This window comes from Protopterus annectens, chromosome 9.part0 (genome assembly GCF_019279795.1).
Source record: "Protopterus annectens isolate FY-2018-M chromosome 9.part0, PAN1.0, whole genome shotgun sequence".
In the NCBI taxonomy this organism is placed as follows: Eukaryota; Metazoa; Chordata; order Ceratodontiformes; family Protopteridae; genus Protopterus; species Protopterus annectens.
Genome location: NC_056743.1, coordinates 223,023,651 through 223,051,238, shown reverse-complemented (window position 1 = coordinate 223,051,238; position 27,588 = coordinate 223,023,651). Strand labels below are relative to the sequence as shown.

At 36.1% G+C, this 27,588-nt stretch overlaps 1 protein-coding gene across 4 annotated transcripts in view; it reads left to right on the top strand.

The window, feature by feature from the left end:
- INSC (INSC spindle orientation adaptor protein) overlaps positions 1-23,850 on the top strand; it is a 1,312,382-nt gene extending 1,288,532 nt beyond the window's left edge. For 2 of the 4 annotated variants that reach the window (XM_044082780.1, XM_044082781.1), the window contains exons 11-13: positions 3,591-3,746; positions 4,093-4,169; positions 21,172-23,649. In XM_044082780.1, coding sequence (XP_043938715.1) covers positions 3,591-3,746; positions 4,093-4,169; positions 21,172-21,300 — 362 coding nt within the window. In that variant the 3' untranslated portion in view covers positions 21,301-23,649. Of the gene's footprint in view, positions 1-3,590; positions 3,747-4,092; positions 4,170-21,171 lie in introns of all 4 variants that reach the window. The other 2 variants (XM_044082782.1, XM_044082784.1) reach the window with 2 other exon arrangements.
- Positions 23,851-27,588: the final 3,738 nt, after the last annotated feature.

Sequence of the window (27,588 nt, the reverse complement as noted above, 5' to 3'; positions counted from 1 at the left end):
AATCTTCCTTAAACAGTAAAGAAGTCAAGACAGTGCTGATACACATTAAATATGTAAATGTAAATAATGCTTAGGGAAAAAATAGTTATCAGTTGTATGTATGAAGTTGTAAGTATAAAGTATGTAAAGAAAGCCTCTAACTAAGCTAAATAAATCTAGCCAACTTTAACTAAGAAAAATGTTACAGTCTAACCCTTAAATTACTAAAATTTACAAGGCAAATTACAGAGTTTCACTGTAAAATTATATGGATGTTATCACCTTGATGTCTTCTGCATGAATGACTTGTGTTCCATATCTGTTTAAAAACATAGAAGCTCCCTGCTGACATGTTGACACTCAAAATGCTGAAAAAAGACCAAAAACACAGAAGAAGAGTAAATCTCAGAGTGTTTTTCTCCTTAAAGCTTCTTTTTGCTGGGGGGAGGCAAGCCCCCACACCCCCGAACATATATGTACCAACTTTAAGATCACTTTAACTTGGAGTAAAGGGAATATTCTGAGAAATGGCATCTCAGACTTAGTATATGTAAGTCCATTCTTTAGGCCATTCGGAGTCCATAATTCATGATTTGCTCTAGTGGGTACCAACATTTCAAATGGTTACCACACACACACACACACACACACACACACACACACACACACACACACACACACACACACACACACACGCACACATGGACAGATGTATTTATCATTCATTTCCAACAGAAAAATAACATCACCTCATTCAGACCTTCATATGCGTGCATCAGATCTTTTACATATGCAGGAAGAAAAAGAAAAAGAAATGATTTTCCACCTTGCTGCTAAATGATGTTTGTATCTGCCTCTTTCACTATTTTAGGCTCAGAGTTTCTTTTTCAAGAGTCGTTCAATTGCATTTTTATGACTACGTATTTCTTGACACAGGAAAAAGAAGAGCTTACATTTTACACTCCGTGTACAAACTGCTTGCATTTTCTTTTTCTTTTGTTTTACATTCACAAGGAAAGGGTCACATTTATTCCCAAAACATACACATTTCAGATCAAACATAAGTTAAATGTACTTTACTAATGTCTTAACAGTCTGAAATAAGAAATAAAAATACATCATATTTTAATATAGGTTTCTCAACCACAGCAGCATGCTCTTTATGTACGACTAAGAAAAAAATCAAAATCTTTAACCCTCGAGCTATCATTACAGTTCAGACTGTACTTGGAAACAACAGAAATTTTCTGAGATGGTAAATAACTTTAAATCCAGATGCTCCAGAGGTAACAGATGTCACTCACAGTTGTATAGCAGGAAGAAAGTTCTGTGCTGTGAAAGTTTACTTTGCAGGAAATGCAAAGTTGAGTGCTGGCATTGAAAATACTGATATTTTTTTCATATTATTTGAAAGGTAGCTGGTAAATTCAAACAAGGTAAGAGGTTGTTTTGATAGCACACTCTTCATATTTGTTTGAAAGCTATGTTTTTTCTGTGCAATAACAAATGCTAAGCCCTAGAAAAGTCTGTCCTTAGAGTCCATGGACTAGAATGTTCTACTTTCCTTGACTCCCTATAACACGTGCACTCTCTCTTTAACAGAATGCTTAAAGAATAACGGTAAGACTGCAAAGCACGTTGGATATGTTAGATTTTTGTGTCTTGCATGAACACTGCCCTTGCAGCTTCTCTCTCAAGCTTAGTGTATTTCAAGCACTTACACATACAGCTTCTGCTATGTCCACTTAAGCCATGGAGTCAAAAGCAGTCAGAACATCAACCTTGTCCAACCTTGTCCAATACTGATGAATTATCTGCATCTCTCAGTTTGTCATGTGCTTTAGGTATTACAGACAGGCTGCCACTTTGTATGGTTGTCTGCTAATAGAAGAGTGTGGGAGAAGGAAGAGACGCAGTAAAGTCCATGTTAAGCAATGATGAAGAAAAAGACAGCTTGCACAAGCACAATATATTAAGTTTTGATGTATTGGCTATAACAGTACAGCTGCTGAAAAGGAAGTGGTAATGTTTTTTACTACTCAGTGGCTTGGAGCATATAAATAATGCTACTGTCTTACCACCAATAAGCTCCACTCTTACTTCAGTTGTAAGTTAGTTTTTTCTTACAGTTTCGATCGTTATATGTCTTAATACTTCCTGTTGGAGTCATTGGCTCCCAAAGGTTTCCAAAACTCACTTTTTTCTCAGTAGTACCTATGCAGTTAACAACTATTATATATAAGCATGCAATACCAAGTGAACATCTTCTTTGCAGTAGGATGGAAACCCTAGTAGGAACGATAAATAGTCTTTTCTTAGTATAGAACGCATAACTTGCTTAGAAGTTATGCTAATCCTTCAAGTGGGTGCATGAGAGAGAGAAGTTAAACCATGAGATAGTATGAACAGCAGATTCTTAGTAATGTGAAAACACTTTGATGCAATACAGCTTTTTTAGAGAAACTGAAGCAGTTTTTAAAACTGGCAAACATATGGATTGATATCCCCAAAAATCCTATACCAGAGGTAGCCTGGAGTCTGAATGTCAACCAGACTGAAAGTGTTTGCTAAGTTTTCTAGATCCCCGTGAGAATGGCAGAAGGCTGTGCCAGTAGTGCTGCTGACAGAATCTTTTATCCTGAAAAGTAAAGGCTCAAAATCTTCTAGAAACTTCTATTTGTTTTAATCATAGAATATAAAAAGCAACTGGGACAGGAGGCCATTAATACCTAACTAGTACACACACTAGGCCTTACTCCCCTCTTCATTGTGGGGCAGTCCAGTCATATGAAGGGTGATTTGATGAATTCCCATCTGATTATTTAGCTCTCATTTGATGGAAGATAGAGAACCATACTGCTCAATTTGGAGAGGAAGTTTGTTCCAGAGAAGTATGGGAACTGCACAACAAATCTCATTATGTATCTTGTGTTTTTTTATTTGTTTAAGTAGATTTAGGTCTTTGGTGCTTGTATTTGTAGGACTATTTGATTTATGAAGGGGAAAGACGTCTTGTAGTACTGGATCTTTTATGGCCTGATACGCGAGGCAGATATCACCCCTAAGGACTCTATATGATACTAAATACTGTTACAGCTTCCAGTGTCTCCTAGTAGCTCAGGATTTTTTTAAGTCCTTTATCATTTTAGTTAGGAACTTCTGTGGTCTTTCCAGTTGCTTTATGCATATTCGTAAAAAAATAAAAAAAAAGCATTGTAGGAAACAATGACTGATTTAGTATGATACCTTCTCCAAACCAAGCTAGGTTACTAATTTCACTTCCTGGGTCTAAGAATAGCTAAATATTGCCATTTGTAGCTAACAAAACTCAGCATGAGATTACTTTGCCTTTTTCCTTAATCTTTTAAAGATCTTTATTTCCAGATATAAAATAATTGTATAATAATGCCAATACCTACATGAATATAAGAAATACACTAAGGTTACTAAGACTTGTTGTGATGCTGTTTCTGCTGCTTGTATTTAACAGCAAGAGATACAACAGATGTCTTTGTTTATTTCAAGTAACTCTACAACAAGCTGCATTTTTATCTCCGCAACTGTAACTGACTGCTAAAACATACTTACGAATAATTATACTTTCCATACAGGTTTGCAACTTCTTTTAGAAATGTTGTTTGAAAAGCCATCCTACAGAAGTCCTGCAGAAGAAGCTGCATGTGAACGAGTTCAGCAAAAAGCTGCTGTTACATTGGCGCGGCTAAGCAGAAATGAAGACATTGCACAAGCTGCAGTTAACCTCCAGTGTAGGTTGTTTATTCAATACGCTATGTATAGGTGGTAAATGTATACGTCCATGTGTATGTGTGTATATGTATTTTACTTTCTGCTCTAAGTCCCAGCATCGTACTCGTAATAAAAGGACTACTACCTCACTAAATGTGGTACTGCTGATGTCTGCATAAACAGACAAAATAATGGTAAAAGTGAGCCTTGCTTGCATAAGGAATAATAAACCAAAAAGTAAATAAAGTACAATGAAGAAACTGGCCTAAAAATGTATTCTTGGTGCACTTTTGACATCTTCTAATAGCAACACAGACATGTGTCATTCTAAGAAATATGACATCAATTGTCCTTTCATTGTTTTAGGCATTCCTCGGCTGATTGAACTATGCAAATCACCCACAGAAAGAAATAATAGTGATTCTGTTCTGGTTGCTTGCTTGGTAAGTGTAGAACAAGATATAAAAGATGCATTTAACTTGTTTTAAGGTCCTGGATATCTGATAATGTTACAAGAGTGACTTGATGATATTGGAACTGCCTTTTTAATGCATTAAAACTTGTTTATGAGCACCATATCTTTTGCTAATTGGATATATATTAAAATTAAATGATTTTAAGACTATACAATTTCAAAGACCTATTTTGAATTTCAAAACACAGAATCATAAAAAAGACTCAAGATAAGGACTGTTTCAGCTTGTCAATCCGGTCATTTCTGAACCTCTGCTGTATTGTAAATATAAAAGTAGTTTTAACCAGTAAGATATTTAAATTTTCTTTGGTATCATAGTGAGCTAAGGTACTGTGTGTTTGTAAAACAATTATTAACTGTGCTCACATGTCTTCAGGTAAATAGCGCAGTACATTAAATCATGAGATGTGAGAACAAAATATGATTTTCATAAATTAAAATATCAGATTTTTTTGTCTGTAGCTTAATTTCACATGTATTTCTTCACAATTCTACATGGCTTATAAAGGATTTGAAGATATTTCATCAGTCTTCAAACATCTGAAATGTCTTCATGCAAAGGACAATACTGAACACAATTGTTGGTAATGGAACATCATATTAAGGGCTGGTTCAGTTTTGGGGAATGCAGAAAACAGAATTTGTGGATTAAATTGAGCACTGCAGAAATAGATTAGCTCTTTCTCTCTACTAATAATAACTTACTGCAAGGTAATATGACCTCAAAAAAGCCAAATATTAGTCATGTAACCATATCACTTGAAAATGCATGATGCAATATCATTATCACTGTCTAAACTGCTTCTCATGGTGAGGGTCAGGGAAGTAGCAAGGTGAGTAAACAGAGTAGAGAAGGTTTATCTAGTGCCAGCAACATGTTGCTGGATCCCAAGTTGGGAAATGTAACATCTTTAATGCATCCTGTGTATGCAGCACAGCCTCCTTCTACTGGGTTCTGCCTAGTAAACCTCCTGGTGATGGTATCTCACATGCCCAAGCTATCTTATTTGCCTCCTACCACAACAAATGAACATTATCTGTTCACTGAGTTATACTGACAGCAAATGTCTTCACCCTCTCATGGACAGTGAGACCAACTACCTTCAAAGGATCTATATTCCTGCTGCCTCTATCCATGACCTCATCCACACAGGCAGCATACAAAGCTTCTATCTATAAGAAAGGAGGGTGATACAGACCTGCATGCCGTGACTAGCCCTTTGACTTATTGCTGGACTCAATACCACAGCCCAGTACAACGCTTGCATTGTTGCTGCTGTATCAATATCCTACACAAGCTGATAATCCCTTCTAACCTCACTGATGAAGAAGATCCCAAGAAGCCTAAGCATCTCCAACAGAAATAACTGTTTATCCTCACCTTAGTAGAGCAATTAATTCCTTTTAGTGAGAGAGATCCATGGTTCTCTGATTTGGAGGTGCTGATATTAATCTCAACTGCTTCACAGTGAAGCGGCTAACCAGTCCAGAGAATCTCAGAAATCATAGTCACTTGAGGTGAAGAGCATAACATAAACTGTAATCACATTTCCAAAACTAAATACTCTTCTGATCTTGGCTGCATCATGATATCCTGTCCATGAAAAACACAAACGGGAGCTGAGAAAAAAATGCTCCTGTGACAGCATCAAATGTGGGACCACATACTGCAGTACCACATTCCACAAAGTACGTGGTTATAAGTCTTCTCCAAGTCACAAAACACATGTGGATATCTAGTATTTCCTTGACATCTCCAGTATATGTGCAAGGACAACAATTTGATCCACTGTGTTCATAGCTACAAAGGTACCTGTGCTGATCAGTCCATCTCAGAACCTCAATAACCAGATGAAGTCCCTTAACTTTCCAAAATAGGCTGAAGACTGTAATGCATCTAGAACTGGCCCACAGCTTTATGTTCCCCTGTTCAAAAATGTGCACTACTACCGCATTTCCCCAGTCTAGAGGTACTGACCTAACTTTCCATATTCCCTTTAAAAGATACAGTAAATGGTATATGGAAAGTTAGATATAAAGTCAAATATAAATGGCAACTCCATCATACTACCCTGGATATAATATTTACAGGCTAGACAGAACTAATAAGTGAGAAGGAGATGTTGCCATTGTCTGTAAATCATGCCTAAAACTAGAAAGGCTTGAACCTACCAGTCAGCCCTTTAACGATGCAGAAATCTTATTCATCAAAACTGAAATCAACCCCAACGAATACCTACTATTTATTGCAATATATATACCTCCAGGCAACAATCTCAAAACAATAGAATAAAATGCTCCACTACACACCAATAACATTCACCCAAGAAACCGTAATAATGGGTGACCTCAATGCAGACTGGAAGCTATACAATACAAATAACCCCAATTACTTTATTAACCTGCATGGCTTTAAAGAACATATCCAAGCCCCAAGTAGAACAGACAAAACCTCAGATAATCTACCTCGACTGGATCTTAAACAATAAAAAAGCCCATGCCCTACAATTTGACTGTCTCCAAGATAGTATTAGTGACCACCTTCCAATGTACCTACTTAGGCAAAAATCACATCCCCTAAAGTACACTACACTTAGGCAAACTCACAGTAAAAAGGACCTTAATCCTGACATATTCAATACCCCCCTGAGCTCAACTACCTGGACACCAATCAAAACCCTACCCAGGACAAAGCCATAGAGTACTTCAATACAGCTTTCCTAAATATACCCAACAAACTAGCCCCACTAAAATCTTCAAGAAGCAAAGCAAGTTATGCGCCATGGCTAAAAACAGAAAAACAAAAACCTACTAAAGCAAAGAGACAAAGCCTGGTCATAATGCCGCACTAATAAAACCCAACTTAATCTCGACTACTACCGTAACCTAAGAAACAAATCTAAAATCCAAATAAAGATAGACCAAAAAAATACTATACAAACATCAAGAAAAGACATAAAAATAACCCACAAAAATTCTGGTCAGCTCTAAAGAAAAACTACAACATCCAGGAAAACAAACCACCCTACCCCCAACACTTATCTCTATTCAACATAGTGTAGCAGAACAATTTAATACCTTTTTTTACCACAGCAATACAAAAACTTCCAAAACAACTTCCCAAAATCTATTTCAAACCCAACACATAACAACAAAAACATCTTCCACTGCAACCCAGTCCCAACCAACACCATCAAAAAATTGCTTAGTAAGCTTAAACCATCCTCTCTAGCTTCTGACAACCTGCCCCCTGAATACCTTAAACTAGAATCAGAAGCTATAGCCTACCCCATCTCCACTTTAATCAACCACACCATCTCTGAACAACATGTACCAGACATCTGGAAGATATCATACATCACCCCACAAAGGTGGAAAATCAATTGAAATATCAAACAATAGAACCACTGCAATTCTGTGTCCACTAGCTAAAATACTAGAAAATGTATTCATTCTCACTGTATGAGTTATGCACTAACAATCTCTTATCAAATACACAACACAGCTTCCAACCCTACCACAGCAGCTCTCCTTAATTTCACAGATGTCATAAACCACCATAGAGACAAGGGTAAAATGGTGTCATCAACCTTCCTCAATCTCTCAAAAGCATTCAATACCTTATCCCACAGCAACCTCCATCTACAACTGGCCTCACACAACCTTAACCACTCTACTCTTGTCTGTTTTCACAGTTACCTCACTGGCCACCAACAAGCAGTTACATGGCAACATGAGCTCTCCACCACCCAAACTGTTAATATAGGGGACCCCCTGGGATCAATCCCAGGTCCACTTCTCTTTGCCATTTTTACAAATAAGCTTCACACAACTAGCCACCATCATTCAATACTCAGATGATTCTGCACTCCTCTGCATTGACTCCACTCTACAGCAACTACAAAATAAGACCCAGCAAGCCTTTAACGCCATTGAATCATGGTTGGCAGATTCCCAACTATTACTGAACCCAAACAAAACTAAGCTTTATACTGTTCCTTCCAAGTAAATGACCTGACTCCATCATTTCAAATACACTCATCAAACAATACATTAATAACCACAGTACCTCACACCAAACCCCTAGGTGTAACCATTGATAACAATTTAAAATTCAATTTACACCTGGCACAAGCCAAACAAAAAAAAAAAAAACACGTGTAGAATTAAACCCTTCCTCACACCCACCACTGCACTGGAAATAGCCAGAACAGAACTACTATTCATCTGACTATACGCATCTCCCATATTTACAAATCAAAATAAATCCAACCTAACTCAACTAGAAGTCTGTTACAATAAAATTGCAAAGTTTGCCACAAATGTCCCATATAAATCCTACCACTACCTAGCATTACAATTAAACTGGTTGGAAATGCTGCCTGAACAACTATTATTTAACCGACTAACTACAGTCCACAAACTCATCCTAAACCAATTACTCCATCCACAGTATAACACATGAACCCTCCGGTCCGCAAACAAATCTTACCTACATACTATCAAATCCAACAATTTTTACTCATCCTGCATCTCTAAAAATGGAATTCCCTACCACAGTCCATCTTAACAACCACCCCACCTACCAAAGTTTAAGAAACTACTTAAAAACCACCTCACCAAGAACTGTTCATGTGGTATGCCAGATAACCTACCATTAGTCTCACTAATTTCTTACCTTTGACCAAACCCTCACTCGCTGCAAACAATTAATACTAAACATAGATACATCAACCAAACCTCCCATTCTTTTTCTTTTCCTCCTACATCCCCCCACTAACTACCCTAATTTAATTTCTTAGCCTACTCAATTCAGCTGTCCTTACTTAACAACCTCTTCTTCTATTTAACCTACTTAAAAAAATATCCATGCATGTGTATATTTCATAAATGCAATTGTAATGCATTCTGCATGAAACTTATGCTGTCCACTGTTGTTCTTCTCTAGTTGTAATTTCCTTTTTAGTTAGCAACCTGCTGAGACAGTATAGATCTTTTATGTACATCTCAGAGACTGTTTTGCATTATTTTATTTAATGTATTCAATTTTAACATACTCTATATGAAAATGTATTCTATATGTAAATTACTGAGACATTTATGAATCTTTTGTGGAGCTTTTCTCCCTGGGCCTCCACTGAAAATGGGCTTAGTTCCCATTCAGATTCTCCTGGTAATCAAGTGTAAAATAAATAAATATGCTAAGCATGACCCCCCCACCCCAGTGCCAGTGGCTTCAGTATTTCTGAACTGACCTAATTCATTTTTGCATTCCTGCTCTGCAAAAATTTGTTTTCTCAGTAACAACTGTATCTAATAAAATTAATTAAATTTGACCTTCTATTACTTCCTCTTAGGTGAAGGGTGTGTACCGTGGATTCATACACTCCACAAAGTGCTGTTTCTACCACTCATCTATGTCTCCAATTTATGTCATGGTTTCTCCACACTTGCTGATAACAGCCTAGCCTGCATTCCCCTACCACTCTTCAGCGAAAAGATAGTTTGCTAGAACCTATTTGAAGGTATCCAAAATGTATTCTCCATGGCCTCAACATGCTCCTCACACACCATTACTATTTTTTGGATTTAGCAGTCAAAACTGGAATCCCTTCATGTTTAGCAATAAAAAGGTCTAGAAATATTGCCTATGCCAATGGCTGACCAACTTTTGGCACATCCTTTAACCACACTCAGTTAATGATGTGTTATACAGGATCCATTCAGACTCGATGTCCCTGACTGCCCCACATATATGGAAGGTGTTTTTCTAGAGTTGACAGTTGAATTGCTGTCTAACAACTACTGTAGAGTCAATAAAAAAGCTCTCTTCAGGATCATTTCCTCACTTATACATGATGGCTACACAACCTTATCTTTGTCAGTCACTGTCCTTCACACCAGCTTTTAGCTTCACAAAATTTCAGCAGAGGTCACTGCATACCATTTTGCTATATAACATAAACAATTTTCATATTACCCCTCTTCACTTCCATGAATGTATCCCTATATGGGCACATGACTCTAGAGACAACACTTAAGAATTGAAACATGTTTAATACACATGCACATGGAAAGATACAGAAAGTATAAAAAATGTACAGAAACAATATGATCAACTTTAGAATGGTCAGGTTAAAGCTAACCAAAAGAAAATAGAGTCTGTTTTAGTACAGTTGTGAATAAATTGGGAAAAGAGTGATGCAAACTGGTGCTTCAACTTGAGAGACACAAGAGAAGCCTGTTTTAGACCCAAGCTAACATTCTGCATTTACAAAGCAAGCAGGAGGAAATATAGCAAGAGTTGCAAACTGGTAATGTTACAGTTCATGATCTAAAAGTAAAAGGGTAATGTACACATGCCAAAGGTGAGGTACTAAATGCATAACTCTAAGAGACTGAGAATAAAGCCAAGAACTTTTTGGTCCAGCTTGTACAATAAAAGAAATGTATAAAGGAAAGTTATTGGCTGGTACTTAACACTGAGAAGCTCCAAAAGGCTGTATTCAAAGAAATACAATAAGAGTGGTATAATACAGGTCTATATTAGATCATCGAAATGGCAGAATTTCAAATGATCTAATATCGAAACCAATATCGCGAACGCTGAAAACAGCGAAGATTCACAAAACTGAATTCTTTCCTAGGGAAAGAATTTGGTTGGCCGTTGTTGTGGCTTCGCTGTTTTCAGCGATGCAGTGGAAAGTTACGGGTCGGGTTAAGGTAAGTGTGTGATTGTGTGGACGTTTGGGTTAGGATGCAGGTTGGGTGAGTTAGGGTTAGGGCGGGGGTCAGGTAAGTGTGCGATTGTGACAGAATTTGGGGTTAGGGGCGGGTTAAGTGAGTTAGGGCGCAGGTGAGGTGGGTGTGCGATAGTGAGAATTTGGGGTTAGGGGCGAGTTAAGTGAGTTAAGGTTAGGGTGCAGGTATGGTGATTGTGCAATAGTGACGGACCTTATGGTTAGGGTCTGGGTTAAGGTAAGTTTATAGATAGTAGTGTATGTGCAGTGTAGTGTAGGGTTAGATGTAACTTTTAAATGTATGTGTGTGGATTGCTGCTTTTTAATGTGCTTGTGGTGTGCGTGTGTGTATCTCGGAACAGCAAATGTTTTCCCTGGGAAAAAATTAGCTGTTTTGAGGTTTCGATATTGTCAGGGTTCGGGTTTTGCAGTTCGACGTTATGGCATTCGATAATGAGCCGTTTTGATGATCTGATACAGTCCCATATAATACATCTAGTCAACACATCCTAAAGCTGGAAATAAAATGCAAAAGGAATGAAAACCTTGTAAGTGTACTATTGAAGAAGAAGTGGCATTGCAAGATGGATAAATAGTATAATTGTATGCTCAAGTAACCACTAAGTATACAAATCTGGAGGATGTAAATAAAATACAAATCAATTCTTTTTAGGAAGCAAACAATAAATTAAAACATTACATTCTAATCTTTGTTTCTAATTCTAAAAAAGGTCATAACATGGTAACAGATGCTCAGAAGGAAAATAATTCCATCAAGTAGAAGTAAGATTCTCAAACTAAATTTCTGCATCAAAAAATGATAACTTATTGAGAGAAAAGCAAAGGCATTCATTGCCTGAATACCATAAAATTAAACATAGGTGACCTAAAGGACTGACCTGTGATCATGATATTACTGTAAAACACATAAGTATAGCTTCTGAAGTTGCAGAAACAGACTTAAAACTTGCTGTTTTCAGAATACTGTATGTATATTGTATGTGAAATGCAGCCTTGTTATCGTTTCTAAGCCAAGAGACGTGACACATCTCTCATAATTCCTTCTGAAAGGAGCATACAGGTATTGAAATGCAAGCATGAAAAGGATAGAAAACAAATTAGAATTCCAAGGAATGTGGTTGTGTTTCCATATTTCAACAAAGATAGGGGAATCACTCCTATGAAATAAACTTCACTAAGTGAATCAGAATCTAAGAATGCATTAACTGACAAGACACCACATGAGAAAGAAACAGTGATAGCAGAGTACAGAGTAAAATAATAAAATGGGAACATTGCTTTTATACAAGGAAGTAAAAAACATGGCCAAGCATATTAACAAAGAGAATAATCTAAGTCTACTGCAATAGGCATTTATATATGATGCTTCTTTAAATGTAATCATGCTGAATTACAAGATCCTGAAGGAAAAAATAATGTGCCTATACATTACTGAAATGTACCCACAAATGAGAGAGATTTTACATTTGTAAATAAAAAGTACAACTGAAAAATCAAGAACTGGAGACCAAAATTACAATCAAATATTGGCATCCTATGTTCAAGACGTTATTGTTATCAAAGTGGAAAATTAAGCACGATTGACTTAGTGCAACAAAAGATGCAAAAGCTGGGAAATAAACTAAATGTTAAACACAAGGACATGTTCATTGTGATGCAAAGGCATCAAAGATGTCAACAGGGATAGATATGTGACCCTGATCCATCTTCTGCAGGTAAAAAATATCAGAAAACAAACGAGCTACAATTTTAGTGGAGAAAAAAATGCCACAACAGGAATATAGAGAGTATACCCCAAGTGAAATTAAGGATACTTTTCAAAGCCAAGAAAATGTGATATGCAGAGTATATGTACAAGGCCTGGCTTACTCCAGAATATATATGAAGATTTAAAATGGCTCAAGGAAACTGACTGAAAGGTACAGAATCCATGTAACAAAAAAAAAAAAACTACTAAGGACAGTGATTGGAATTGAAAGGCAGAACACAAACTGCGGGGAAAAAAACTGTTGTGGAGTTGAGCTCCACTGTATAAGTTGTTAGACCCAGATGAAGTCCGTGACAGGTGACACACTTACTGTGGTTTATTTTGTTTGAATGATATCATTAAAATTTTAAATGGCATTTTGTCATTTCTTAATCATTGTACATTTTAATGATATGCAGGATTTCTTGGAATGTGTGTTTTGATTATTGCATTTTATTGTTAAGAATATTAAAAAAATATATACAGTAATAGCGATACACATATATGTAATTTCTGTAGTGTCATACAGACAGGTGACCCGGTTTATAAAACATGCATTACTTTATTACCACAACGGCAGTTAGCCTATTACTAATCTACTAATCTCTAATCTATTTCATAGAGTTACAGAGAAATTAATACATCTTTTAAGAGAAGGTTATATAGAAGGCCTAGCGTCTGAAGTTCATTATCAGTGCAATACTATGATAATATTATTAAGTACAGAGTTTATGGCTTGATTAGGTTAATGGTTTGAAATATTTCACTGGCATTTTACCATTTCCAAGAGATTAATTTTTAGCCTAGAACAGAATTTTGAATAAGAGGATGTGTCTTTAATGGAGATTAACTGGATTCCCAGACTTTGGGACCTAGTATAGAGAAGCAGTGATCTGTACATTAGAGCTCAGGTTGAGGTGCCTGTAATGAGGATGCAGAATGGTGAAGACATCTAAGTTTGCAGGTTGAGCAGTCTTGTATCAGTTTGGAAGCTAATGGAGAGAAAGTCTGGTTTTGTAGGAGTTTGAACAGGTGTGATCAGATATGCCATTTTGTTTTATGTTGTTTTGCAATGGTTTTCTTCTTTACATGAGAATGTGTGATGAACTTGCATATGAATTTCCTGAGTGTTTGGAAGTGAGTAAGCTTCTATTATGGGGCATATGTTATTAAGGGAAGGGCATAATACAATTGTTATAATAAAATGCCTTTCCCTGTTGTGACTCTAGAGGGTTTTTTAAGAAGGGGGCAATTTTCTTAGCTCGGAAAAGTAGAGTTCATTTTTTCTTTCTTTCTTTCCTTCTTTCTTGTATTGTATAAATTTGGGAAGAAGCTAAAAGAAGGACCTAGCCAGTGTCCCAGTATTCAAACGAGTATTTCCAATAGTGGCATTGTTATGGTCAGTGATTTATAGTGCAGAAGTAGCTTTTCTTAATTTCTGCTTTGGCCCTATCAGCATGATTTTTGTTTTGGATGAATTAAGTATGAAACAGTAAACGGTGAGAAACTCAGACCAATAAATCAGGTACCAAGTCCGCTGACAGAGGCAATAATCCAACAGGCTGAAGTAAAAACGTTTTATTGAGAATAAAATAACCCACGAAATAAATCCAGTTGTAGAGACAAGCGCTTTCGACCGGATATCTTCCAGGCTTTATCAAGTCATACACACAATAAAATCATAAGCAATTGCTTAAATAGTTACATTAATTGGTCACGTGTTGATTTGAAAAATGTGTGCGTTTAAGAAGCATTCTCAATATACAAATACCTACGTTAACAACATAGTTTAAAAACCAGAACAAACAGTTGTTGTTATGCAAATATTTATGAAATGGCATTAAAAAGCACTATGCACTTTATGAAGCAGATGAATGAAATAACAACAGCAAAAGCTTCCATCTGCCTTCACACATTAAAGGCACAATTTTGTACTTACATGCATTTAGGTTATGGTATTAGGTTCATAACCATTTTAAAACTGTTTTTTTCTGTTTTTTAAACTGTGTTGTTAAATTGGCATCCTATGTTCAAGACGTTATTGTTATCAAAGTGGAAAATTAAGCACGATTGACTTATTGCAACACAAGATGCAAAAGCTGGGAAATAAACTAAATGTTAAACACAAGGACATGTTCATTGTGATGCAAAGGCATCAAAGATGTCAACAGGGATAGATATGTGACCCTGATCCATCTTCTGCAGGTAAAAAATATCAGAAAACAAACGAGCTACAATTTTAGTGGAGAAAAAGATGCCACAACAGGAATATAGAGAGTATACCCCAAGTGAAATTAAGAATACTTTTCAAAGCCAAGAAAATGTGATATGCAGAGTATATGTACAAGGCCTGGCTTACTCCAGAATATATATGAAGATTTAAAATGGCTCAAGGAAACTGACTGAAAGGTACAGAATCCATGTAACAAAAAAAAAAAAACTACTAAGGACAGTGATTGGAATTGAAAGGCAGAACACAAACTGCGGGGAAAAAAACTGTTGTGGAGTTGAGCTCCACTGTATAAGTTGTTAGACCCAGATGAAGTCCGTGACAGGTGACACACTTACTGTGGTTTATTTTATATGAATGATATCATTAAAATTTTAAATGGCATTTTGTCATTTCTTAATCATTGTACATTTTAATGATAGGCAGGATTTCTTGGAATGTGTGTTTTGATTATTGCATTTTATTGTTAAGAATATTAAAAAATTATATACAGTAATAGCGATACACATATATGTAATTTCTGTAGTGTCATACAGACAGGTGACCCGGTTTATAAAACATGCATTACTTTATTACCACAATGGCAGTTAGCCTATTACTAATCTACTAATCTCTAATCTATTTCATAGAGTTACAGAGAAATTAATACATCTTTTAAGAGAAGGTTATATAGAAGGCCTAGCGTCTGAAGTGCATTATCAGTGCATTACTACGATAAGATTATTAAGTACAGAGTTTATGGCTTGATTAGGTTAATGATTTGAAATATTTCACTGACATTTTACCATTTCCAGGAGATTAATTTTTAGCCTAGAACAGAATTTTGAATAAGAGGATGTGTCTTTAATGGAGATTAACTGGATTCCCAGACTTTGGGACATAGTATAGAGAAGCAGTGATCTGTACATTAGAGCTCAGGTTGAGGTGCCTGTAATGAGGATATAGAATGGTGAAGACATCTATGTTTGCAGGTTGAGCAGTCTTGTATCAGTTTGGAAGCTAATGGAGAGAAAGTCTGGTTTTGTAGTAGTTTGAACAGGTGTGATCAGATATGCCATTTTGTTTTATGTTGTTTTGCAATGGTTTTCTTCTTTACATGAGAATGTGTGATGAACTTGCATATGAATTTCCTGAGTGTTTGGAAGTGAGTAAGCTTCTATTATGGGGCATATGTTATTAAGGGAAGGGCATAATACAATTGTTATAATAAAATGTGGCACAGTGGTGCAGCGGTTAACGTTGTCGCCTCACAGCAAGAGGTTCTCCGGTTCGATTCTCGGCTGGGGTGCCTTCTGTGTGGAGTTTGCATGTTCTCCCTGTGTTCGCGTGGGTTTCCTCCGGGTACTCCGGTTTCCTCCCACATTCCAAAGACATGCATCTGGAGCATTTCTCCCCGGGCCTCCGCTGAAAACAGGCTCTGTGGAACCTAGTCGGACATTCCCGGTCAACAAATGTTAAATAAAATAAAATAAATAAAATAAAATAAAATAAATAAATGCCTTTCCCTATTGTGACTCTAGAGGGTTTTTTAAGAAGGGGGCAATTTTCTTAGCCCAGAAAAGTAGAGTTTATTTTTTCTTTCTTTCTTTCCTTCTTTCTTGTATTGTATAAATTTGGGAAGAAGCTAAAAGAAGGACCTAGCCAGAGTCCCAGTATTCAAACGAGTATTTCCAATAGTGGCATTGTTATGGTCAGTGATTTATAGTGCAGAAGTAGCTTTTCTTAATTTCTGCTTTGGCCCTATCAGCATGATTTTTGTTTTGGATGAATTAAGTATGAGTTTATTATTAATAATCCAGTGAATCAGGAAGAGAAAGTGCAGGTAAAGTTGTTTGTTAAAGCTGTGAGGGATTTATTTGAGCTGTATAGCACCATGCTTTCAGCAATGGGAGGAGAGGAAGAGCCAGATGCAGTTTGTTGATATATATTGAGAAAATGAATGGGGGTAAGAATGGACCCTTGTGAAGCACCTTGCTTCAGACTGGCTAGTGGAGAGAGAAGGAGAAACGGGGGGGGGGTGAGAAATAAATTTAAAATAGAAGTGTGTATTAGACAGCTAGCTTTGGAAACAAGGACATCCAGGCTAATGCCTATAACAAGAAGGTGGTGTTGAAGCAGATTCTGATCTACTAGATGGAATGCCTTTGTCAGGTAAGCAAAGATGGCATTTGTGAGTTGTCCTTTGCCATACCTAGTAAGATAGCAATTACAGCATATAGGGCTGTTGAAGTGTTCCAGTCAGAACAAAATCCATGCTGTTTGTTAGACCGGAGGTTATAGTCTAATTATATATATATTGTCTCAACTTCATGTGAAGATTTTTTTGACCATTTTTGCCAGGGTGGGAAGGAAAAAATTGATTGGTAGTTTGCGAGTTAGATGGGGTTGGATTGTTTTAGGACTGCATTTATTAAAGGAATTTCCATATGTCAGGCAAGGTGTTTTGTGTTAGACTGAATATATGCTGGAGGGGTGTTGTAGTATAATCCTTACAGTAATAGATGAACCCGGCATGGATGCCATCTGAAGCAGGAGAACTGTCAGATTTTAGGTTCTTGAGAACTGGCACTATGTCTTTTGTTTTAAAATGTTTAAAGTAAAATTGAGGCCCACGGGGGGGGGGGGGGTTGGAGTTAAGGTAATACTTGTTGAGATGGGATGAGCTGTGGGTAGGTTTCTAAATTCCAAGAAGAAATCTGTGGGGGAGAATGCATGTTGTGTTTTATGAGATGATGATTTACTTTACTTGCAAATTTGTTTACTTCTTTCCAGAACTGTTTGAGTGCATTGATTAGGGTATTTTGTGTTGCTTTCTTTATTTGGCTGTTATTCCTCCTTATGGCTTGCTTTGAAAGTTTTATGAGTTAAACAAAGGTTTTATTTTAGTCTGTATTTGGATTGGCTTTCCAAGAATGCCATGCTTTATCCTAGAATTTTAGTAAATATTTCTGTTTATTGGCTAACCATTCATTTTGGTTTTGTGGGTCTATATTAGTTTGCTGAAAGTTATTTTCGGTGAACACCTCTTTGTTGACACGTATTGAGGGAAAATCACTTCTGTGATTCGCTGAATTTTCCAAGGGCAATGAAGTAGTTGGCCAACTACACAGCTTTGTCCTTTTCCCCACTGTAGTGCGATCTTGTAGTTGGTATATATAGTTAGGGGGGTATGGGGATGCTGCCCCCCACATCCGGGGTTTGGGGTCAAAGCTCCTCACTTGGGTGGATTGGATTTAGCTAGTTGTTGGTTCTGTTGTGCTGTAAGGCAATTATTTCATTGCCCTTGGAAATTTCAGTGAATCATGGAAGTGATTTTCTCTGAATATGGGTCAACGAAGAGGTGTTCACTGAAGATAACTTTCAGCGAACTAATATAGACCCGATTTTGTACAGTCTAGTAAATAGTGAGAAATGGGTGTCTTGTAGATTTCTTAGAGCATTGGTGAATAATTCTGTTTCAAGCTGGCTTCAGTTACATTTATTATGTTAGACCAGTTTTGAGTGCTATGAGTCTTTGTGATAATGGAGTCCAATTTTAGTCAAAAATAGATTCACTGTGGTGGGAACTTTTGGTGGGGGGAATCTAGTAGAAAGCTGATGAGGCAGTGGCTGCTAACAGATGGTGTATGGATAATTACAACACAGAAATGTGATGGCTTGTAAATGGTTTTGAGGTGCAGGAGAGAGTGGTTATTAGTTTTTAGATTTGGATTAGTGGGTGGCTGCACACATTGCTGGAGGTTATACCCAGTGAGGAAATCTTTCACATCATTGTGGACTGGCCTAAGCACATTAAGGTTACAGTTGTTATTTGTCTAAGGATGATGGCGTGGGTAAGCAGGCTAAATCAGGTGGAATGAGTTATGTTTTTTGTTTAGCCCGAGACAGAAGTTGGAGCTTGAGCTGAGATTTGAAAAAAAGGAGTGTTCCTCCACCATTTTCAATTAATGATCACAGCTGGATAACAAATGGTAGTGGTGGTGGTGGGAGCTTGTCTTTTCTTATTCATGATTCTGTGATTGCTCTGACGTGTGGGCTCTGGTGAGTGATGAGGTCATTTATTTGGTCATTGTTACTCACATTCTTTCCCTAAAAAGTTTCAAGTGAATACCCGAATTACTGTCTTAAAATGGTTTGCTGGATGGACTGTTATGCTGAAAAACTTTTTTCAAAGATTTATTTGTAGTGAGATTAGGAACTCCTGTGCTAAATGACTTTCTGAATGTACCAAGCCACAGTCTTCGTTGAAGATTTCCTGCATTGTTGTCAAAGGTAATTCTTTAAAAATGATATTCCAAGCCATCTACTGAAAAAAAAATGACAATGAACAGTGTTTCTGGGGAGGCATGCAGTTTTGTATCTCCCTAACCCACTGACATGCCAGCTGTTAGATTGCACTACACTGAGATAAGGATACATTTTCTTATCATTAGGGTTGTGGAATCTTACAATAGTCAGTAGGCAGTTTTAATGGAACCCATGCTTAATCATAATTTGTCAAATTGTACTCAACAAAATGCAAGACTCCTCTATTTTTGTGTGTTTGCACAGATGTGTGTGTGTGTGTGGGGTCTATGTATATTATGTATAAATGTGTGAGTGTGTGTTTGTGTATGATCTCTCATGCTGCTGTTGCTTCTCCACTAGGCTTCCACTAGGTGGCAGTAACACTGGTAGTCACACAACAACTTCAGGAGACATGAGACAGCCTCACCAACCCTTTTCAATCCATCTGCCCTCTCCTCAATCAAATGGTGCTTGTAATAAAACCAGGGTAACCTGACCTGCAGGCAGGGCTCTGTACTACTGATCCCCACAACCAACTTCTATGCAACACACATATATGATGTCTGTAAAATTGCTAAAATACAATTATTTATGTGCAGTAAACTGTATATTTCCTAGTTCTTTCTCTCTCTCTCTCTCTCTCTCTATATATATATATATAAAACTGAATATTGTTTAAACCCGTTGTTGGTATAAATAAGAAAGCAGTCATAAATAAAAGTTCTAGGACAGTTTTTTCCTAAATTAATCTACTCTAAATTTATAGTATTGAGAAATGAGACCATCAGTAGCTTATAGTAGAGAAGATTTGAAAAAAAGAAAAATTGCTTGCAAAAAATAACTAAAGATATAATATCAGCTTTGTACTGCACCACCACAAGCGTATACTGACTTGGCAGTGAGATTCCCACTGATATCCAAGCAATTCACAGTGATCTGTATAGTTGTTTAAAGTGAGGCTACCGAAGATGCTGACAAACAATGTCTAACACTGCAGGGGCATTGGCTTTAGCCTATTTTCCTACTCAGCAGATAGAATACACATATTTTATCAGTATGCACATCTGAGCTTATTCTATACAGCAGGTGCCATCTTTTCATATCACTAAGATCAGCTGTATCTGCCACATTACACTATATCAGTCTAAACCAGTGAGATTCAAGGAAGAACAGAATACTTGACTCACTGGAAAAAGACAGCTGGTATGGGGCTGTCCAGTTCTCTCCTTAATGGCTGGCAAATATGTAAACAGAATAGTATTTCACTAAGGATCTCTGCTGTCTGATATGATATCTCTTCCTGTGTGTCATTGATCATTTTAAGTCAATGTTGTTCTTTAGTAAATAGATGCATTTCTGAAACTCAGAGTTGTCACCTAAATGGGTTTGTAATGTATAATCATATCTTACTTAACTGGCAATTGATTACTCAACCCCAAACATCTAAAATATTGGTTGGTCACTACTCAAAACAGCAACTCTCAAGGTTACAACATGCAAAAACTTTTCCTGTGGGGGGGGGGGTAATATTTTAGTACAGATGCAAGTGATAATATATACCTACAGTATATACACAGAATAAATTCACAGATGAGATATTTCAAGTAATAATGGCAGACCGACAAGACAGTAAATGTACACCATGATCTTTCATTTTCTAATATGCAGTTCCCCTTAATATACGACAAGAGCTATATGAAATGTATGCAGTGCAATGGGCAACTGAGTACTGTTACTATATGCAAAAGTTCCTTCAAAGAAACAGAAGTAAAGAGAAAAATTGTTGTTACATTGACAGCTTTGTTGCAGTTCTTTAACAAGCAACTTTGATCTCTACAGAAAGCACTAAGCTACGTTAAAAAATGTCAACATTTAAATGATTCTTGCTGGCAAATTTAATTTTCTAAAAAATATAAATTATCTGGTCTTTCTTCATGTTTTACAGGCAGCATTACGAAGGATTGCAGCTACTTGTCCAGACTGCATTGGAGACTCTGATTATCAAAGGTTAATCAAACCAAGACTAGTTGACTCCTTTCTATTGTGTACAAATATGGAAGAAAGTTTTGTATAACTCTAGATCACCTGCATCATGTGTGATGGCATGGAGCGTTTCTCCCCAGGCCTCCACTGAAAATGGGCTCTGTCCCAGTCTGACTTTCCCAATAAACAAATGTTAAATAAATACATGAATGAATAAAACATTACCATGAAAAGGAAATACATTTATAGATTTTGTGGCATATTTCATAATAATAAATACATTTTAAATGTTAACGACACAACAATAGTAAAATGTCACACAATGAAATCTGTCATGGATTCAGACAGTAAAATATATTTACTTTTGTGAAGTATATGAAGAACATAACATTCAGAGCTACATAAAAGACTGCATGGTTCAAATGTTTGATATATTAGGTATCAAATACTTATTTTGATTATAATGTGCCTCTAAGCCGGCAGTGAATCTAAAACAATTTACTAATAAAGATATTAAATATATCAATAAATAAAGTGTGATTTCAAAGTTTCAGTGTAAACTAGATTTGAAATTAGCTACATTTTAGTGATATTAATCTGGGTAATATGAAACTTCTTTAACACATTTCGCAAATGCAAATTGTACCCATTTTGCTTGTTACTGACTAATTAGGCTTTGTGGGAAGTTTTATTCTGCTGCAAGGCTGTAGCAGCAGTAAAAGTGTTATCTAAAATTCAGCAGTCACTTTTTCTATATTTGCAGTTAATTTGTCCTTAAACCTTTCAACAGCTACAAAATAATTAAATCAATAACATTATTGAATTACATTTCTGCCTTTTAAAATGTCATTTATCTTTGATGACGATGGTGAGGACAATGATGACAGTGTGTGTGTGTGTGTGTGTGTGTGTGTGTGTGTGTGTGTGTGTGTGAATTCAAAGCATTTTATTCAGTGCGATACTAAGAATGTTGAGTACTTTGCAAAATATTATTGTCAAAGTTGTGGCATGCTGGTATATAGATGCTACATTTTGTTGTTTTCTGGAATGGTAATATTGTGTATGCCTTTAGCAATGTCATTAGACTGCCTTCCATTTATTTTTTGTTAAAAAGTGTTATGAAAGTTCAAGAGAAAGAGCACTACATATGTTTGATGAATGCTGCATTATATTTTCAAAATCTACAGTAATTGCTAAGAAAGATTATAATTTTATTACAAAGTAAAAGGTTGCTAATCATTTCTTAGTTATGTCAGGAACATGAAGCAGACAACAGTTATGCAATAATAAAAACATACCTACAATAATACCATGGAAATATGCTGTGAATAATATATAAAGGTCATCTGTTTTTTTTTTAAGCTAATGTGTTTCATTATCTGTTGTTCCTTATGTCACAAGAAAAGTCTAGTAATTGCATCCTTTAATTTTATCTCATACACACCATCCTCTACATTACCACCCTCACAGTGAACCAATACTCCACCTTATTCTCCCTTGGGTGCTTCTTCTCCATCTTACATCATTTCTTCCTGGTACTCTTCTAGTTACCATTGTTTCTTCAGAATTGGATGCATTTGCTCTTATCTTCTTATGCCATACCGACCAGATTTGTATGTACATTCACTCTCACACACACATATTTATTTATATTATAAATCTTTTGTTTATAATAACTCTGACTAAATTCCACACTAAACATAAGTGTTGCTGTTTGTCAGTTCTCTTGTTAACATTTAATGGGGTCACACTGGCAGTCTTTCATTAGTCCAGTCTGCTTACTTCATAGTCGGAAAACATTACTTGATTCCCAAACTGTTGCTAGCCCATCACAAACACATGCTAACAGTGACCCTGTCTCACAGCAGACTTTAGATGCTGTATCATATTTCTTCAAATGGAAATGTGAGTATCCAATAGGATTCAGACTGATAAAGTGGCAGGTTTCAGAGTTTCCATTAATGAAACCCTTTTGAAAACTAACCGTAAATAAAGTATTTCACTATGAGCAACAAATGATTACATTTATTTTACATGACACAAAACGCTAAATTTATAAACACTTTCCCCACTGTGTAGGTTATAAAATAGAACATATATAAAATATAAAGTTTAAAGTACATGAAAAGAAAAGTAAAGTCAAAGAAGACAAGTGTATATAATAGAGTACTTTGTGTGGAATCCGAGTGATAATTCCCAGACTCTATAGATTCTTGAATACAGTTATTAGAAGAAACGTTATTTTCAAGCATATTGTATAGTTTGTAGGTTTGTGCTTCCATTGTGGCAGTAATTTATATGTATTTTGTACATGTTGGACTGTTTTCATAAAATCTTTACAGCCGTGTTTACACTTAACAAGCCTCTTGCTATATTGCATTAAACAAGTATGAAAATAGTGCTATAAAATCTGCTGTCATTATTCCAGTGTGTTACCTTCTCAGTTTCTAACTTGTGTGCACTTCATTTGCATGCACTTTAAAGATTAGCTTGTGCAGAGTCCCAAAAGATGTGCAAATTATATATTGATTCGTATTGATATGCACTGCATCCTACAGAGAGATTCGGAAAGTATGAATCATTATTTTGTTGCAGGTGAGATATGCATTACCTGGACGCAGTCATTTTTTAACGGAATCTATCTACCACCTTATTTATACATATTTCTTCACACTGAAACGTCCTTTGGGGTAGAATCATATAATGACCACAAGGAAGAGAAAAAAAAAATATTCACATTCAATTCAACCTTCTTTATAAATGTACAGTATTTAAGTATAGCTTTCATTGAGGTTTATGCTTGGTGTAACACCTGCAAACATTTCACTACTAATAGTGATATATTCAAATTTGGTTTTAATTGTTGTTCATATTATATTATTATATTAATCTTGGTTGAATAAGCTCTGTCATGGTTTGTGTAAAAGAGTAAACTTTATTAAAGATGAAGTCCCTGACAGCTTTTTGTTATATAAATGGAAACTGGGATGTCAGTCATTTTGTTGCACTAACTGAAGTTGGAATAAGTCAATCATCTGGTTTTCTAAGTGGATGTTGGGCTGGGGTTGGGATGAATTGGCTAGAAAAGCTTAAAGACATCACTGAGGTGTAAGAATTTTATCAGCTTGACGTCTGGTACAGGAAGCTAGAATCTAACCCAAAAAGCAGACAGCCTTTAAAGTATTTCTGTTTAATGTCAATAAATTGTGGCATCTGATGAATAAAGGAAAGCTTTTTAGTCAGAAAACAGCCACATTTCACAGACATATTTTGTACATCATTAACCATACTGTGATAATGCCCTTGGCCCCACTGATACTTCACATTACACAGGCATATTTTGTACATCACTACTCATACTGTGATAATACTCTTGGCCCCACTGATACTTCACATTTCACAGACATATTTTGTACATCATTACTCATACTGTGATAATACTCTTGGCCCCATTGATACTTCACATTGGACAGGCATATTTTGTAGGGTCTATATTATATGAACAAAGTTTTATAACTTTTAATACCATATGATCTACACCATATGGTCAAAGTTATAAAACTTTGAAGAGTGAAAAAAAAATAAAAGAATAAACCCTAAACTAAGGGTTTTAGGCAAAAAAAAAAAAAGAGGAAAACAAAAAAGTAACCTAACGGGTTAAAGCAGGGGGGCAAGCCCCACTGCACCCCCACACCTCCTGCTCTTTAAATGTAACAACTCTGAGACCACACTATAATGTGGTAAAGGGAAGACTTCCCTTTACTGAAGTGCTATCTTGGAGTTGGTATATTTAAAGAGTGGGGTGTGTGGGGTGCAGTGGGGCTTGCCCCCCTGCTTTAACCCATTAGGTTACTTTTTTGTTTTCCTCTTTTTTTTTTTCACTATTCAAAGTTTTACAACTTTGACCATATGGTGTCGATCATATGGTATTTGAAGTTATAAAACTTCGTTCATATAATATAGACCCTATTTTGTACATCATTACCCATGCTGTGATAATGCTCTTGGTTCCATTGATATTTCACATTAGACAGGCATATTTTGTGAAACCTGAAGATGGATGCACATACTTTGGGAACTAAATATTTTTTCTTGCAAAATAAGTAACCTAGAGTGAAGTGGAAAATATAACTTCAACTGTGGATTAAGGGAGACTGGACATGCCAGAGTTAAAGAAATGTCACCAAGCCCCAGAGGTAAGACTGACTTATTTGATGCAGATGGGGGGGGGGGGTATGGTCCTTATTAGAAGCAGATGGTAATGAGACAAACAGGAATACTTACGAGTACAGGATTATGAGAAAAGGCAAGGATTTTGGATGAAAGGGACTAAATGAAAAAATAGAAAATCAGAGGGTTGTTATACCTATTATTCCATACTAGTGCTATTAAAACTTTACTAAAAGGACAGAAGCAATAGTGAGAAATGGCCTCAAAAAGCTTGTCAGGAAAAGGGATAATATAATAGGAGATAGGCAGGTGGCAAGAGAAACTGGTGGATATTGCAGAGGTAGTCTACATACTGGAAACAGATTGCACAGAGAGGAAACATACTTGTATCAGAAGAGGCAAGGGAGAAGTCTGGATTAGCTCACAGAGATTAGTTAAGATATATATTGGTCAGAAAAAAATATAGTTAAATTCAACAGGACTTATGCAAAATGAAGCACAGAGATCAAAAAGGCTATAGATGAATGGAAAATCGCATTGGAATGGAGGAGGGATTTGAATTGCAGAAGAGCAATGGAAAATGATTTGACTAATACTTAGCTATACAACAAACTCAGGATTTTCACATGGACATGTTAACACACATATTTCTATAACCCTAGTCAATTACAAAATATTTCTTCAGGCAGTAGGGGCTGTCGGAGGTGAAATACAGAGGACAGGGGTAGATGGGAACATATTTTTTGGTCCTATAAAGAACTGAAGGAATTGAAAGAGTGCAGGGGAATTAAGTTAAAGAAAGAGTTGTTGCTTTTAGGGTGGGAAGGAAATCAGAATTTAACGAAGCAGGCATGCATTGTTAACCTTATTAATGATTGTGTCAAAAAAGGCAAATATAATAAAATAGAACAAAGAAAAGAAAAAGGTTAGCTGAAATGAGAGATATGACAGATCATGTTAGAAAAATGGAGCTAACAGCATGCCAAAATAAAAAAAGAAGACGTGTTTGATTATATTGAATTAGTAGGATCAGTTTAAGATGAAATAACAGAAACAAGAGATGTAAATGTGACTTGACTGTAGGGTCTAAATAAGTCTAAGTTAAAGGGATTAAGTGTTCTGAACTCCACAGACCAAGGACAATAATTAGTAGGACTGTGATCTTTGGAAACGTTTTGCAACTATTATCAGATGCCCAGATGAATAGCTAATACCTGTTAATTGTTATGTTATAAAAATTGATTTGTAGGTTTTGGCCTGCTCAAAACATAATGTGTGTGTGTATGTGTGTGTGTGTGTGTGTGTATATATATATATATATATATATATATATATATATATATATATATATATATATATATATATAGATATATGGGAGCCCTTCATTTATTCGAATTTTCAAATGTTCGAAACTCATATGGCTGACACCATATGAACGAACATTTGAAAGGCTAACAAATAATAGTGGAGATCCTGCTACAGTACAGGACTGGGAGATTCCCCTTTCCTGCATCGTAATGCGATCTCAGAGTGAGAATATTTAAGTAGCAGGGGCTGTGGGGGTGAAGGGGGGCTTGTCCCCCTGCATAATACAGTTTTACTGTGTTTACAGTTAGGTAAATGGTGCTGTTTCAGGATGTCAGTCTTTCGGAATGTCGATCATATGGTGTCGGCCATATGAAAGTCAGCATTCTGTATTGTCGCCATTCTGAAGTAGACCCATATATATATATATATATATATATATATATATATATATATATATATATATATATATATATATATATATGTATGTGTGTGTGTGTGTGTGTGTGTGTGTGTGTGTGTGTGTGTGTGTGTGTATATATATATATATGGGTCCATATGACTTGGTCGACAGTTCATATGGTCGACTGTTTATTTGGTCGACAGTTCATTTGATCGACAAGCATTTGCCCCCTTCCCCAATGTTGTGTGACCCTGGAGTTGATATATATAGTTAGGGGGGATGTTGATCAAATGAACTGTTGACCAAATAAACAGTCAACCATATGAACTGTCGACCAAGTCATATGGACCCATATATATATATATATATATATATATATATATATAAATATATACAGTTATATTTGCACAAAGTCAAAAAATTCAGAAAATGCTCAGCAATAAAAGGCTGCTATGGGAGCAGAGTTTTTAAGTGAAGTTAGCCAGTACAATTGGATGTTCT